Source organism: Ptychodera flava, chromosome 21, assembly GCF_041260155.1.
Source record: "Ptychodera flava strain L36383 chromosome 21, AS_Pfla_20210202, whole genome shotgun sequence".
Taxonomy (NCBI): Eukaryota; Metazoa; Hemichordata; class Enteropneusta; family Ptychoderidae; genus Ptychodera; species Ptychodera flava.
Genome location: NC_091948.1, coordinates 31,626,414 through 31,642,750, shown reverse-complemented (window position 1 = coordinate 31,642,750; position 16,337 = coordinate 31,626,414). Strand labels below are relative to the sequence as shown.

General features: G+C 35.1%; 1 protein-coding gene across 1 annotated transcript in view; it reads left to right on the top strand.

Annotated features, from left to right (window-relative positions):
• The first annotated feature begins 3,178 nt into the window (after positions 1-3,178).
• The window catches only part of LOC139122028 (serine/threonine-protein kinase ULK3-like), an 88,939-nt gene continuing 75,780 nt past the window's right edge, over positions 3,179-16,337 (top strand). The window contains exons 1-10 of the mRNA XM_070687391.1: positions 3,179-3,308; positions 7,206-7,346; positions 10,640-10,760; positions 11,200-11,304; positions 12,040-12,183; positions 12,557-12,639; positions 14,163-14,318; positions 14,457-14,562; positions 14,933-14,973; positions 15,772-16,180. Of these exons, the coding sequence (XP_070543492.1) occupies positions 3,210-3,308; positions 7,206-7,346; positions 10,640-10,760; positions 11,200-11,304; positions 12,040-12,183; positions 12,557-12,639; positions 14,163-14,318; positions 14,457-14,562; positions 14,933-14,973; positions 15,772-16,180 (1,405 nt within the window). The 5' untranslated portion in view covers positions 3,179-3,209. The remainder of the gene's footprint in view (positions 3,309-7,205; positions 7,347-10,639; positions 10,761-11,199; positions 11,305-12,039; positions 12,184-12,556; positions 12,640-14,162; positions 14,319-14,456; positions 14,563-14,932; positions 14,974-15,771; positions 16,181-16,337) is intronic.

The following is a 16,337-nucleotide window of genomic DNA, read 5'->3' as shown; positions in this document are numbered from 1 at the left end:
GGGTATCTGGAACTGTCATGTAAACACCAAGAATTCCATTTGATCCCGGTCACATTCTTTGTGTAGTGAACGAAACAATGATGGGTGACAGCGAAAACTACAGGTTTTATCATTTCCGCCCGTATTATGGGTACCAGTACAAAAATGTCATAAGAAAATGGATGCTCCCATTTTGATCTTTTCTCTGAATGGCTTCTTGTACTGAGACTTTGTGAACATTTTCACAATGCCACAATATCATAATGACCTTCGCTTACATTTCAACATGCAAGACAATGAAGTTAGCTAACACTGCAATATTCAGTGCTAGTCACTTTCTTACATTTTAACTTTATTAAAACGTCAGATGTGATTTCGTACCGGGATCGTCAAACCAAATGCATGATTCAAAACTCGGCCATGTAAAACGCTTAACAACGTTCCACAGATATTTCGCTACAAAAATAACAATATTGACTTAATAAAATTTAAAAAGTGCTTGGCGTACTTTTCAAAACATGTTGCATCATGTTCATTAAAAACTGCATTGCGCAAGGGCATTAAATCCATTTAAAAGTGTAAGTTGACGTGTGCAAGCGGTACAACACCACTTCATCTAATGCAGCTGATCCTTCTACAAAATACATCGAAAAATGACAAAAAAGAGACCAAAGAAAATCATTAGTGTATCTTTGTCAGGCTATCCAAAATGTTATTTTCTTTTTATCTATTAAGGGAATATTCGCTGCTTGAAGACATGTATGACAGTTGAAGTGTAAAATCTATTTTGGTTTTGACAAGTCTTGCCCAAGGTGTATATATTTCCAATGTAAAATAAACCATATTTTCGTTGCATTGCATTTACGCGATAATATACAGATTTGGGGTACATAGTACAGGATGAGGCATTGAGCGTTGTCAGGAATATGTGTAGCCGGTCAAACTGTCTAGTCGCCTCTCCTAAAACTTGTTGTAATAATATATGTCATGGCCGTGTCAGAAAAAAGATTAATATTGAGTATACTCTGTGCATTCCCAACACGTTATGGACGGGGTAGGGTGGCACTCAGTCCCGAATTGACTACAGATGTACTCTGGACATACTACAAAGCATATGGATAAAATTTCAGACACCAAGTCAGTCTAGATAATGTTTGCATCTATCATGGCAATGGTACAATCACTTTTATTCAACTGAATTTTACATCCGCCAGAGCCGGTCGTCAAATTATACCCGCACCGTGCATCGTGGCGGAAGGTTTTAAAAGTCGACGAAAATGTATTGCCCTATCAGTGCGTGCTTCTGAAGTTAAAGACTTAAAATTTTGCTCAATCTTTTCTCAATGAAACTTTTAACTATTACCCATCAAATCAAGAATAAAACTCAGGGCTCACCATGCAAAGCTTTGAACTAGAGAAGCTAATTACATAACATTTACCGATATTTGAAATTCAAAATGGCCGTCATCATGGAGAAAAATAACATTTTCGACTTTCGAAGAAATAATAGGGCGACATGTTCTCGATCTAAGAGATTCAAAGTAAGCCCCCCCCCCCAAGTGGTAGGGTGAGAAAAGAGTTGTAAAGAAATGAGAGTCCGAATATCTACCCCCCCCCCCCCCCCCGAGGCGCATTCTACCTCAATCACACTCCATGAACTGAACGGATTGCAGCATTACGTCAGCGAATAGTAATGAATTATTTCTTAAGATCATACCGTTTGAAATTGTCATTGTCATTTAGAAAGTTCTTGAAGGGATATTGTCACTGAAATGGGGCGTAAACTAAATTGATTGTTTACGGTTAGTTCATTCTTAGGGAGCTTTGGAAGGGCAACGCTGCATACACATTTGATATTGACTTATCTCTCATGAAATATAATCATCAGTTACAGAAATCCTTGAAAATGCTATTTTATTAAGAATGAATATGACAATTGATTCTCATAGTATTTTGAATGGCGACAACTGACCACTCTCCTAGGGAGTTAGAAAAAACGTCATACCTGTGTGATATTTCGATTACCAGGTCACAATGTTTACCTCGTTTAGATTTTGCCGTGCAGTGTATGAGATATAACAGTCGTAAACAAGATTAGAGTGACCAGGCAGTGACTGGACAAAAGAGGTTATGTCATAAATATATGCTGATAACGACCACCGGATATCGTCGATATTATCAGAGATTATTTCAAGGACATTTTATGGACTTTAAGGAAATGGAGAGGTCAACTTTGCATACACTGGTGCAAGTGAACACACTTTATGCACTCAGTTGTGCGTCGTCCTCCTGACGTTTGTAAATTTCCTTCAACTTACACAGTTTGACCTTTCGGTAAGTAGGCCGCTCTTAGGGAAGGTAAACAGTCATGCAAACAGACTATCTGAAAAATACAGACATGTTGACTGACGGACTGTCACCCCTGTCATTACAAAGGCCGATACTTACGATTATGACTGAGGCTTTGGAACTATCCGACGATATTCAGAAATTCAACGGGGTGTCGATCTGTAGAAAATGTAGATGCATTCTGAGCTACTGCTATGCAGTAAAAAGTAAAGAGTATATATATATATATATATATATATATATATATATATATATATATATATATATGTGTGGTGTGTGTGTGTGTGTGTGTGTGTGTGTGTATATAATATATGATAAATGAATGAATGAATTGATTGATTGATTCATTAATCATATATATATATATACATATATACATATGTATATATGTATATACATATACATATGTGTATATATATGTATATATATATATATATATATATATATATATATATATATATATATATATATATATATATGCATGATCAATGAATTACCTAATCAATCAATCAATCAATTAATTATTTGTTTGATTAAATACTAGTAAGGAAATTAAGATATTATTTACCGTAACATGCCTTTCGTAAAAAAACGTTATCTGTAAAAACTTCGTAGTTTGATAAAACTGTAACAGGAAAAACCACCGTATGATACACAGAAGGTTGAGATTTTTCTTATGAATCAAGCGGAAAGCAAGGTTACATCATAGCCTCCTCACAAGGAGGAACTGTGGTAACACATTTTTGCTTTGCCTCAGGTAATGAGGTATAGGCTATGTAAACACATCGGGGATCTCATAGCGCAGTCGGGTCTTATTATAGAGGGCGCTTTTTTTCTAGCCCTGGTTCGCAGGTCACCTTGCACCGGTCACGTCGGTCAAAATGGCTGCTTCCGTCGCTGCACCGAAGCTCGACGGTTTCATATTTACAGAAAAACTGGGGAGCGGAACCTATGCAACAGTCTACAAAGCATACAGGAAGGTAGGAATCTATTAGAAGCCCGGGAAAAATTGAATTTTCGTTTAATTACGTGTCCCATGATGGCCAGACACCGAGATAGTTCGTATCTGATTTCAACAGTGTCTGACTCACATGCACATGATTCAGTTTCGATTATGTCATCGTATTGTTGTTGAATGTTTTCATTGTTGTTGTTGTTGTTGTTTTGGTTCCGGTGCTTGAACACTGTATATCATCAAGAGAAAACTATTTCATCTGAAAATTCCTCGCCCACATAAGAGTTCAGTTTGAGAATTTCAAATTAAGTCATATAATTATTCCCATGCCTGTGTGTGTACGTAGTCTACTGTACTGGACACCACCCGTAGACGATTCCGATGTTGACGTGTCAGGCATCCTCGTACATGTATTTTCACAAGCTCTTTATAGATAGTGAACCCCTGAATGGCGGTTGCTTTCACTATTAAGCACTGAGTAAATTCCGGGTCTCAGTTGCCACTACACATGGCGACGACACGCTTGCGTGGTTACTACGTCAATGCTTCATAATAGTACAACCGTACGTGTTTGCAGTGTCGCTGGTAATAATATTATAACAGTTGAAATCGTTGACTTTTGGTTGGAGCAGTCGTAGCAAGGACTCCATATATGCACCGAAAAGACATGTTCAGAATGTTTTACTTGCTGTTCAGTGTTGGTTGAATATCACGTTCACAAGTAAAGTCAATCCTATCAAATTTCATAATAAATTGTGAATGAACAGTGATTTTGGAATTTGTCAGTTTGCCGGAGTCCAAAAGAAGGAACAGCGAAGAACTAATTTATACACTTATTTGTGGCGGTAATGCTCTGTTTTCTCATATTTGTGAAATTCAAATAAGCTATCTTTTGATATAGATAGCTTTATGCATGCCTGACATGGCATCAATGATGCCAGTTAAAAGGTGTGAAAACTATTCTTTCCTGGTTTGCTTTTGATAAAAAGACAACATCAAACAGTATCATTTATCCATCTATTGTCACCAAATTTACTCAAATGGTTTGTGGCATTTTGTCAAATTATACATTCCTGCCAATCATTAAGTTGTAGAAGTTTGAAGTCATTTACATAGTTGTAATGTTAAGAATGATGGCAAACTTAGAATTGATGACACGTGTAGATTTCTTGCCGGAGTCGGCTATTTCCAGGGCCAGTGGCTGTAATTTTTGATAATTTTTCCACTATTTTTGTTTTATGGGTCAATAACAATTTCATTTTCTACTCCCAAAAGCGTGTTGAAACACTGGATATTTAGCTTGCCAATGGAGTCTTGATACATGTAAAATGCATTTTTACAATTTAATTCTAGTCTTGACCAGAATTCAGTTGTCAACGATAATAATGCTTTTTTATATAAAAACATATGCACAGCTAAACTGGTAAAGTGAATACAGCTGGGTCTTAACATGCTTTGGGGAGTACAACAAGAAACTAAATAGGACCTTACAAACAAAAATAGTGAAAAAATCATCAAAAGTTACAGCTACTGGCCCTATTAAAAGAAAAACCAAGTCAAGTCTGACATGCTTATGTCAGTGTGTGCTACATATTGTTTTTTGATAGGATCATATATGTGTAAACTGAATCAACATCATTTATAACTGAAAATTCACTGTTATACCAGATATTTGTGCGTTTATGAGCCATCATGATTATATAATATTGATTGATGAAAGACTGAATGATCACAATATGATTTATATAATATATTTCTTGATTTTCTAATAAAGATCTCTCCACTCAAGTGTAAAATGGAAAGATACCAATGCACCAACATGTTAAAATGACACAGCCCCAAAACACACGTGTTCTATACCTGTACCTGTAAGTTACATAAACATATGGTATATCCATCACTGTATGGATGCTAGAGAGAAAACTGACTCTGGAACAGCCGTTCCCAACAGAGAGTAAATATAGTGTGAATTATGATGACATCATCAACCATCATGTCTGCCTACCAACAGTCAATATTGCATGTGAACATTACTGGTTATAGAGTCAAATACATAGCAGGGTTTTCAGTCTGATGAATAATATATTGAAGTAAATGTCAAATGATAAATTCATGGAAATTCATCGTCACCTGCACATTTCCGGAGTCTGTAAACCACAGTCCCTCCCACCACAGGGATGCTTTAAAATGTAAATTTTCAACACCTTATCATAATCCATAATACAGTGAAACCTGTGTATTAAGGACACCTTCAGGAATGGAAAAAGTGTTTAGGTGTCCTGAATAGACAGGTGAAATTCTATTCAACGTGAAACTTTTGGTTTGATTAATCTGTCCTTAATAAAGAGGTGTCCAGATTAGAGAGGTGTCTATAAGTACAGATTTCACTGCACTTTCATTTATATATGGTCACAAGTCGCAAGGTTTTATTTCACAGGATTCATCCCCAGACTACTGTGTTATGTTGATCAAATCCACATTACTGAGTCATTGTTACTTCAATTAACGCGACCTTTGTTCCATGTGAAGACATTGCTTTTATGATTGCAGTGTATTGGTTTATCAGCCATACAGATATACACATTGACTTGTACTATAGCCATACAGATATACACATTGACTTGTACTATAGCCATACAGATATACACATTGACTTGTACTATAGCCATACAGATATACACATTGACTTGTACTATAGCCATACAGATATACACATTGACTTGTACTATAGCCATACAGATATACACATTGACTTGTACTATAGCCATACAGATATACACATTGACTTGTACTATAGCCTTACAGATATACACATTGACTTGTACTATATCCATACAGATATACACATTGACTTGTACTATAGCCTTACAGATATACACATTGACTTGTACTATATCAATACAGATATACACATTTACTTGTACTATAGCCATACAGATATACACATTGACTTGTACTATAGCCATACAGATATACACATTGACTTGTACTATAGCCATACAGATATACACATTGACTTGTACTATAGCCATACAGATATACACATTGACTTGTACTATAGCCATACAGATATACACATTGACTTGTACTATAGCCATACAGATATACACATTGACTTGTACTATAGCCATACAGATATACACATTGACTTGTACTATAGCCATACAGATATACACATTGACTGTACTATATCCATACAGATATACACATTGACTTGTATCCATACAGATATACACATTGACTTGTACTATAGCCTTACAGATATACACATTGACTTGTACTATATCCATACAGATACACATTGACTTGTACTATAGCCATACAGATATACACATTGACTTGTACTATAGCCTTACAGATATACACATTGACTTGTACTATATCCATACAGATATACACATTGACTTGTACTATATCCATACAGATATACACATTGACTTGTACTATAGCCATACAGATATACACATTCATGATTGACTTGTACTATAGCCATACAGATATACACATTGACTTGTACTATAGCCTTAAAGATATACACATTGACTTGTACTATAGCCTTACAGATATACACATTGACTTGTACTATATCCATACAGATATACACATTGACTTGTACTATAGCCATACAGATATACACATTGACTTGTACTATAGCCATACAGATATACACATTGACTTGTACTATAGCCATACAGATATACACATTGACTTGTACTATAGCCATACAGATATAGACATTGACTTGTACTATAGCCATACAGATATAGACATTGACTTGTACTATAGCCATACAGATATACACATTGACTTGTACTATAGCCATACAGATATACACATTGACTTGTACTATAGCCATACAGATATACACATTGACTTGTACTATAATTAAGATCTCCTTTTCTCTGTCTCTCTCTCTATGCAGGGTAACCAAAGAGAAGTTGTAGCAGTGAAATGTGTTCTGAAGAGTAGTCTAAACAAAGCAGCCACTGAAAACCTCTTGACAGAAATTGGTATTTTGAAGAAGATTAAACATGATTATATTGTCAAGCTGAAAGACTTTCGGGTAAGCATTCAATGGAGAGAGATGTGAACTGTGATCCAAGCATATTCTAATCAGTGTCAATCGATGGATTGTCAGTTGTCGATTGAATGTTCTCCACAGCTTGGGAAACCATAACAATGAATTTTCATATTCTTTCGTAATGAAAATACATTTGTTGTGGTGTTATAAACATATGCTTTGATTGCTCAAAAACATAGAGGGGCAACCCACCACTCCAAATCCATTTATCGAGAACCCTGCGAATTATGTCAAATATTCAGAATTGTATAATTATACAACCTTTTTATTTGTGAACTTTGGCCCTTTCTGACTTAAAGGTAAACATAGGATGTAAAATTAAGAATGCATGCCATATCCCTGAAATACACTGCTGACTGAAATGTTCACACTTAATAATGCATTTGGAGTGTGTGTGTGTGTGTGTATATATATATATATATATATATATATATCTCTCTCTCTCTCTCTCTCTCTCTCTCTCTCTCTCTCTCTCTCTCTCTCTCTCTATCTATATATATATATATATATATATATATATATATATACGCACACACACACACACACACACACACACACAAAGATATTCCACTCTTGACCAAAATTTTATTCTCAACAGTGACATTCGATATTATTACAAATTCAGAGTGTATAGTTAAGTTAAAGACTACATTCAGGTGATTTTGGAATTAGGAGAAGAAACTGCATTTTACATTGAAAACAAACTCTTGAAAATATACCAGAATCTCACTATCTCAATGTCACAGGTTACTTTTCCTGTTGCAATGACTGATTGATTTTGTCATTGTAACTGCATAGGGACCAAACTTCAAGACAGTCAATACTGGAAGTTGGTTGAACAGTGCAAGATGTTGGTTCAAATGGTATAAACAGAGCATCCGTTTTGAGGGAAACTTTGATTTGTAGTCAAAGAACTCTTTCTTGTATATAATTACATTAATGGTTGTAATTATTGACATTTTTCAAATCATCATGGTTGTCAATATTTCATCAAGTCTTGGTGAATTTTACGCTCCCATATATGCATATGTATATATGCAAATGGGAGGTATTCGTATAAGGTGGCAAAATGGCGTCTGTGTGTATGTATGTAAGTATGTATGTATGTCTGTTAGTCCGTCCACATCAAAAACTCCTAAACCGTAGTACCTACTGTCTTAGTATTTGATGTACAGGTGCACCTAGGGGTGGAGATGTGAATTTGTTCAAATGAACATGTCAGTGCCAAAAATATGCAAATGAGGGGGAAAAAAGGAAAAATTCTGCAAATGGCTAAAACTCAGTAAGCATTGGTCAGATTTGGTTGAAACTTATTATGCAGATTTCTTTAGGTATTCTAAATTATGTGTGCAAAAATTGGGATGAAATTTGCATGTTTGTATTTTTAGGGTATTTTTTCTGTTTTTAGTCAAAAAATCTTGTTCTCTGAAATCGCTCGTCTGATTGCTATGAAACTTAATATTCATGTTCCTCAGAATGACCTCAGTCATGCTTGTACAAATTGTATTGATATTATCATATATTTTAATTTTGGGGCAATTTTCCCAATTTTTGATAACAATTTTTAATCCAAAAACTGCTGATTTGATAGCTTTGATACATGTATTTGGTATACAGGTATCTAAGATTAATCTCAATATAATGTATTGAAGGTATGTTGAAACTGGCAATTTTTTTTTTATTTTTGGGGCAATTTTTGCCTTTTTTGGTCAAAAAATTTTTCTCCTAAAACTTCTGATCTGGTAGCTTTGATATCTAGTGTACAGGTTCCTAGGGTTTATGTTAATTAGATATATTTAAAATTAGGATGAAATCTGCAATTTTGTATTTTGGGGGCAATTTTCTCATTTTTGGTCAAAAAATTTGTTTCTCAAAATTTACCAGTCTGATTGCTTTGGTATTTAGTAAACTGGTCCTTAGGGTTTTTGTTAATAAGATATATTAAAATTAAGTTGAAATCCGGAATTTTGAATTTTTGGGGCAACTTTGCGAAACTTTCAGTTTTACTGGGATATCTTTCATTTTGTATTTTTAAGATTTTTTTTGGTAATTTTATACCTACTGGAACTAAGAGTATATAATGTGGTGATTTAGTAAGCATTGATATGGTAAAGTGTATTTGATGTTGAAATGCGATAAAAAATCCTGGCAGATTTTGAAAAAATCAGAGAAGGTTTGACAAAAAGAAAAGGTGGGAGAGTGGGGAAAAAAGAATGTACAATGGAACTTATAAAAAAGATAATGTAACTCATCAATCTTCCAGACACCGTCCCTTATCAAATGGTCCACCCCGATGTATTTTTGTGCACAATTAACCATGCAGTGTATTTTAGTTTAAGATGTCAAGTTAGGTAAGGATTTGAAAGGAATAGTCAAGTTCACCACAGTTTAACTTTATCTCTTGTGTCATCATCCTTGTGTAATTGGTTAAGTTTGTAAGTTGTTCTAGATGTGGATGTACAGCTGTTCTGGAAGAAAACAATGTTTACTTTTTCCTGTAGGGTTTCTGAGTTGATGATTGTATGTTGAAATTTCTCCATGTATCTGGTGTATGGGCAAAGTGTAAACATTGGTTGCATGTTATGTATTTCAGTCTATGTCAAATATTGTAAATGAAAAATCAAGAACAGTTTACTGTGTGCTTGTAAAAGATAACATATTTGTCAATACATAAACTGCCTTGCAGATTGATTGTCTTAAAGATTATCACAGAAGTAGAAAAGGAAAAGAAACTAATCAATTGCTGTAACATATTCACTCTCAGTGCCTGTATAGGCCTATACTTAACTATTTTATCATCACATTCAGCTGTTTGTTATATCTTTATCACTCTCCATGGACAAGGCACACTTGGGGTCAATGTCATCACTCTGTGCCAGTCTGTGTATGTCAGTCTGTCTGTATATGTATGTCCATGTTTCATACAGTTGTTGACTTGTTTTGATAACTATTTGGGAGCGAACAGTGATGTTGTCACTATTTTTTCTTAATTCAAGGGTGAAATCAATGAAAAGCTTGCATGTATTTACAATAGACAAAGTGTGAAAAGGAGACTGTTTTAGTGTGAAGTTAGAATATTACATTCAGTTGTGACAAAAAATACTTATCAGGTATGAATACCAGTAATCAATACAAAGTGATTTTTTCAAAGCTTTCAGTGTTACATAGATAGTTATATATTTGAGATGAAATATCAGTATTCAGAAAAAATTTACCTACTGCAGTTACTTAGAACACTTCCTTCATCTTCTTTTGTTTTTAATTTTATTTCACAGTGGGATAATGATTACATTTATCTCATCATGGAGTACTGCAGTGGTGGTGATCTGTCTCATTTTATTCGTTGTAAGAGAGCTTTACCAGAGAAAGTTGTCAAGAGATTTTTGCAACAATTAGGTAAGGTACATGTAATTCCTGTCAGCAGTCAGTACGGTATCTGTGCTCCTGATATATGTAAAATTTCACTGAACTCTATCTTAATCAGTCCTCGCAACTTTCATGGTTGGTGTACCAAAGTTTTGTCAAATGTATACGTATACATCATGAATTTGTCATGCCTTCATAGTGAAAGTAGCATTTTCCTAACTGACCATTTTATTACAAAGAAGAATAAAATTTGTCTATCTGATGATCACCTGTTTGCAAACACAATTTGGAGATACAAGAAACCTATACTTGATGCACCTTTGCATTGGTTGGCACTTCCATGCCGCAAGTTCAGATGATTCAACAGACTTTCATAGTTAGGAGGGAAAACTTGAAAACCTTTGTTTTAATACTCAGGATTTTCAGTTCCTCCATTGAATTCATCCTATCTCTTACATCCCTCTCACAGCATGTGCACTGTTATTTCTACACAAACGAAATATTTCTCACATGGACTTGAAACCCCAGAATTTACTCTTGTCCAACTCATCAAGTCCTGATTTAAAACTTGCAGGTGAGTAGTTATGGTCTGTACAGTATTGATTTGTTTTATTGATTGATCGAAATATTGTCAAGTGTCTTTGTAGCATCTTAAAAGTTCTAGAATTGGTATATTTACTGAGGTTATGAAAAACTCAGCAAAGAAAAAGGTTTAAAATGCTGACACTTTGTTCCAATGTGAAGATAAAGTACTTGCACTAAATATGAGTGACTTTGTAGATAAATCTACTAAGAGAAGTTGGTCTATAGATGTGACTTACACCTTGCAAAGTGTACCTATTTGAGTTTTGAGCTGTAAGTGTTCAATGTTTAAAAACTTTAAAACTTGAAGTGTGATAGACTAGTCTGTATACATGTATCTCCTACTATATGTATCAAACTTTTCAATTCAGTGTAATAAAAATCTCAGCATACAAGCCTGAGAATCCAAATGATGCTTTGTGGCATGTTTTATTAGGTGAAGTCAGTAAAATTCATTTTTATCAGTGTTTTGGTGAGACAAGTCAGAGAGAAAACGGAGATTTTATCCCTGAAAATCAAAGCTGTAAAACTTTAAAATTCTGACAATACAGCACAGGTGTAGTTTTCATTATTTCTCACTTGAATCACCTCATCCATTTAGAGTTATTTACTAGTAATGTTCAACAATACACATGCAGTTTTCAGCAATTTAATGTACAGCCATTGATACAGGCCATGATGTAACTGATCTTGGAATGTAAGATTCATACACATTTTTACTCCACAGATTTTGGTTTTGCGTTACATTTCAAAGAAGATGTTTACTGTCACAGTCTACGAGGTTCACTGCTGTATATGGCTCCTGAAATAATCTGTCAACAGAAATATGATGCATCAGTAGATCTGTGGTCAGTTGGTGTTATCCTCTATGGTAAGCTATGTTTATCATCAGTAGATCTGTGGTTAGTAGGTGTTATCCTGTATAATAAGCTATGATTATCATCAGAAGATCTATGATTATCAGTTTTTGATCTGTGACATCCATGTAGTCATAGTGCTATCCTGTATGGTAAACTTTGATTATTATCAGTAAATCTATGGTCATTAGGTGTTATCCTGTATTGTAAGTTATAATTTGTGCAAAATACACGGAGGAAACTAATTAGAATTGTGACACATATACCTTCTGATGCTAGAACAAAATGGAAGGTATGAGCTGATGGAGGCTTACTAAACCTGCAACATACCCACTGCAGTGTATTATAATCCCTTCAATACAAGACACTCTCTCGTCTTCCATACAGAATGTCTGTTTGGTCAAGCTCCATTGGCATCAAAAAGCTATGCTGAACTGGAAGAGAAAATCCGAGACACGAAACCAATTACTGTAAGTTTGTATGACATTTAGTGGTAATGATATTTGTGGGGTCAGAGGTCATGTCAAGGTGAAAGGGTTGCATTGATGTATTGCCCAGTTGCCAACTCTCTAGGCCTTAAAGAGACTTATAGATAATGTCATCATCTTCAGTCCTCATAAGTCTTGTGTACATGGAGTATGTCTATCATTGAAATGTCAAAAATTGGCAGTATAATTTTTTTCCATGGCATTGTTGAGTCTATTTATTAGCTGCCTGAGGTACTGTATAAACAATTCCTATGCATATCTTTTGTTCAACTTGCATATTACTGTAGTACACACCTCTCAAACTTTCCTTGAGAAAACTTTGAACATTCTCTTTCAAACGCAAGAATAAAAATGAAGGTCACATAAATTTTGATACCAATATTTGAAATTCAAAATGGCCACCATCCGTGTTTTAAGTCTATGGGAATGAATGAATTTTTGATTTTTACAGATAAAAAATGGTAAAAACCTTTATTTTCTTCAAGAGCTACTTAAGTGGTAGATCAGAAAAGTACAAATGTCAGAGATATATCAGTCTCCAAGATGCATCCTACCTTAAAGGGACAGAGTCGGCCATTTTTCATGAAATTTGTTTGATACCAGATACTACTTACATTGTTTGACATTTTGAAAGATACTGAATGAATGGGTGACCACGCATGTATTCAACCCTGGTTTTAGACACGATCAATGAAACCATCGCGAAAATGAATTAATGGTCATGACCATTAAAATTCATTTTCGCAATGGTTTCATTGATCTTGTCTAAAACCAGAGTCAAATATATGCATGGTCACCCATTTATTCAGTATCTTTAACATATCAAATAATATAAGTATTATCTCACATCAAACAAAATTCATGGAAATTGGCTGACTTTGTCCCTTTAACATCACAGTTGCATTACATGTATCTTTTTCATGATTATTATGGAAGATAATGGACTTGCATCAAAGGGTGGTAGAGAAGAGTTGTATACAATTGAGTCCATGAATTCACACAGTGAAGTGACGTAGTTTTGTCATATGCTATTCCTAATATCTTGTGACAAGGGTCTAGCAAAAGTGTTATAAGAAAACTGAGTGGTCTTGTTAATAGAGAGCAAACTTTCCGTTAAAAGAAGTCACTTTAAAAGGCTGTTTAGCAACTATCAGCAACAGAAATCTAGGATTCTATAGCCAGAGTTGGAAATAACTGCCTGCCTGTAGCAGGAAGATTTTGGCCAGACAGTTGAAATTTTATGGTTATTTGTCCAATGGACAGGCAGAAGTCATTTATGATTTTTGGTTTGGTGCGATCAGAGGTGAGGTATACTGGGTATACAGTCTGCAAGACATACTTGACAGAACATATGCTATTTTTTTCAAGCAGGTACATGTAACGTTTCAAAGTTACATGACTGTCTGGAGGTCTAGTTGTCTGTTTCCTACAATTTTCCTGTACTGCTATAGTCCTATGCTTTGATGGTAATTCTGAACAATATGACTGATTCTTCATATTCACAGTTACCGAGAAGCATAGAAGTGTCCGAAAATTGCCGAGATTTACTACTTAGACTTTTACAGAGAGATCCAAAACAAAGGATATCATTTGATGACTTCTTCAACCATCCATTCATAGATCTGGAGCACATGCCGTCAGAAGAAGGCTATCTTCAAGGGGTAAGGCTTCATCTCAGTAACTGTGATGTCTTTTGTGACTTTCTGTCCTTTGTTTACATGAATTCGTTCTGTTGCTATCAGTTAAAATTTGTTTGTTCTTATCATTTTCAAGCTTTGTGGAAATTTGTATTTTCACAGGTCAAGCTGGTCTCCCTGGCGATAAAGGAAGATCAAGAGAATAATGTAAAGAATGCCATTAAACATTACTGTCTGGCATTGGAGTACCTTGTACCTGCCTTACAGTGTGAGTAGTAATTTAAATAAATCTTATCATACATGTCAAGCTCTATTCCTCTGTAACCAATGGAAAAAATTGCCCTCATATTCATGCAATAGGTTGCCATATCGCACCTGGAACACATCTAAATATTGGCATCCACATGCCTTTGAGCAAGCTCGTATCAAGAGTGTAAAGATATTATTTTGTTTTAAATTAATGAACAGGGTTGGTTAGTTTTCATTTACAGTGTATTATCACCAGGTGCTTATCACGATATCAGGACTGAGCAAAATTCTAGATTTTAATACTGATGTAATGTCAGTACAAACAGGTTTGCTTTCAAAGTCAATAATCTGTGTCTAATAGAGACAACAATTCTTTCATTCTTGTGCAGTTGTTCAAGACAAAGCTACAAAGGAAGGATTAAGAGTGAAGGTAAGTGCAGAGAAATGGAATTTTCATACAAAATGTGACAAAAATATGAGTCAAATTTCTTGACCGTCTTCATGACTCATCCTCTCACAACCAATCAGATATCTTTTTACAAAATATGTCACAAGTAGTTATCCTTTTCGTCTCCTCTTCACTGATTGGCAGAATCTCGCTTTGCTGAATTGAGTCAGGTTGATGTAAGATTACAGCAGTAGGTCTATCTGGTTTATTTTCTCATAGCAGCTTGAAAGGAGTGCCCTTGAGAAACAGATCTTCAATTCTAATGGAAGATAGATGTCTGTAAATCATTGAAAACTCAACATTAAAACCCCACTAGCTGTAACATTTAAAATTTGTCGACCTCAAAATATCTTCTTACTCTCGCCTGGTTTTCTCTGAATTCTAGCCTCTGAAGGGATATGGGCTTTCCACTGCATCATTAGAAAACCATTCCTTTGTGATAATTGTTTGTTTGTGTGTGTTTGTTTTACACCACTAGATATCAAGCCAAACAAAACTTGGGCATTTCATTCGAAGGATGTTAATTTTGATAAATTCCAAACAATGCTGACTAATGTTTACCCCAACTCTAGAAAATACAGATTTTGTAGAGTTTCATCCATTCAGCGAAACCCTCCAAGTTCCAGTCACTGCATTTCTTACCTTTGTTCACCTGTTCATCCCCAATTCCTTGTAAACAGGTCCTCAATCACCATCAATAACAATGGGTTTGGGCTGAACCATTGTGTTGAAAGGGTGAATTCGTTTTGATGAATAAACAAAGGCATGTTTATTTGATAGGTGTATGAATACATGAAGAGAGCGGAAGAACTCAAACAGACATTCAAACCAAAGCGACCAGAGAGACAAAAGAGACCTCAAGATGACGGTCCAATTAAGTATGATGGAAAGAGACATCAGTTAAGTAAGAAAAAGGACAAGGAGGGAGAGGTTGATGGAGTTGCGGAAAAAACCAAAAATGACAGTAACAACATGAATAAAGGTGATACAGGTGGCAAACGGATCAGCAGGACAATGAGTCAGCCTGCACATATGATGGAAGAGACGTGTGAACCCAATGCATCAGCGATGAATGAAACTTGCAAACCTGACTCAGCTGCGACCAGTACTAGACCCAAGACAGCATTGCAGAATACAGTCCGATCTAGGCAGCTAGTGTTCACAGAACAAGCACAGCTCGATTTTCTTGGTAAGTCAATGTCTTTCAAAAATGTCATGATTATTTTTTCCCATGAGAAGTTCTGCAGACTTTCAGGCTTATTGGCAAATAAGTACAAACATCCTCCTCTACCAAGATTGGGGTTTTTTAAAACTTCCAAGAGCAAACAAGGGTTTAAAATCTATTT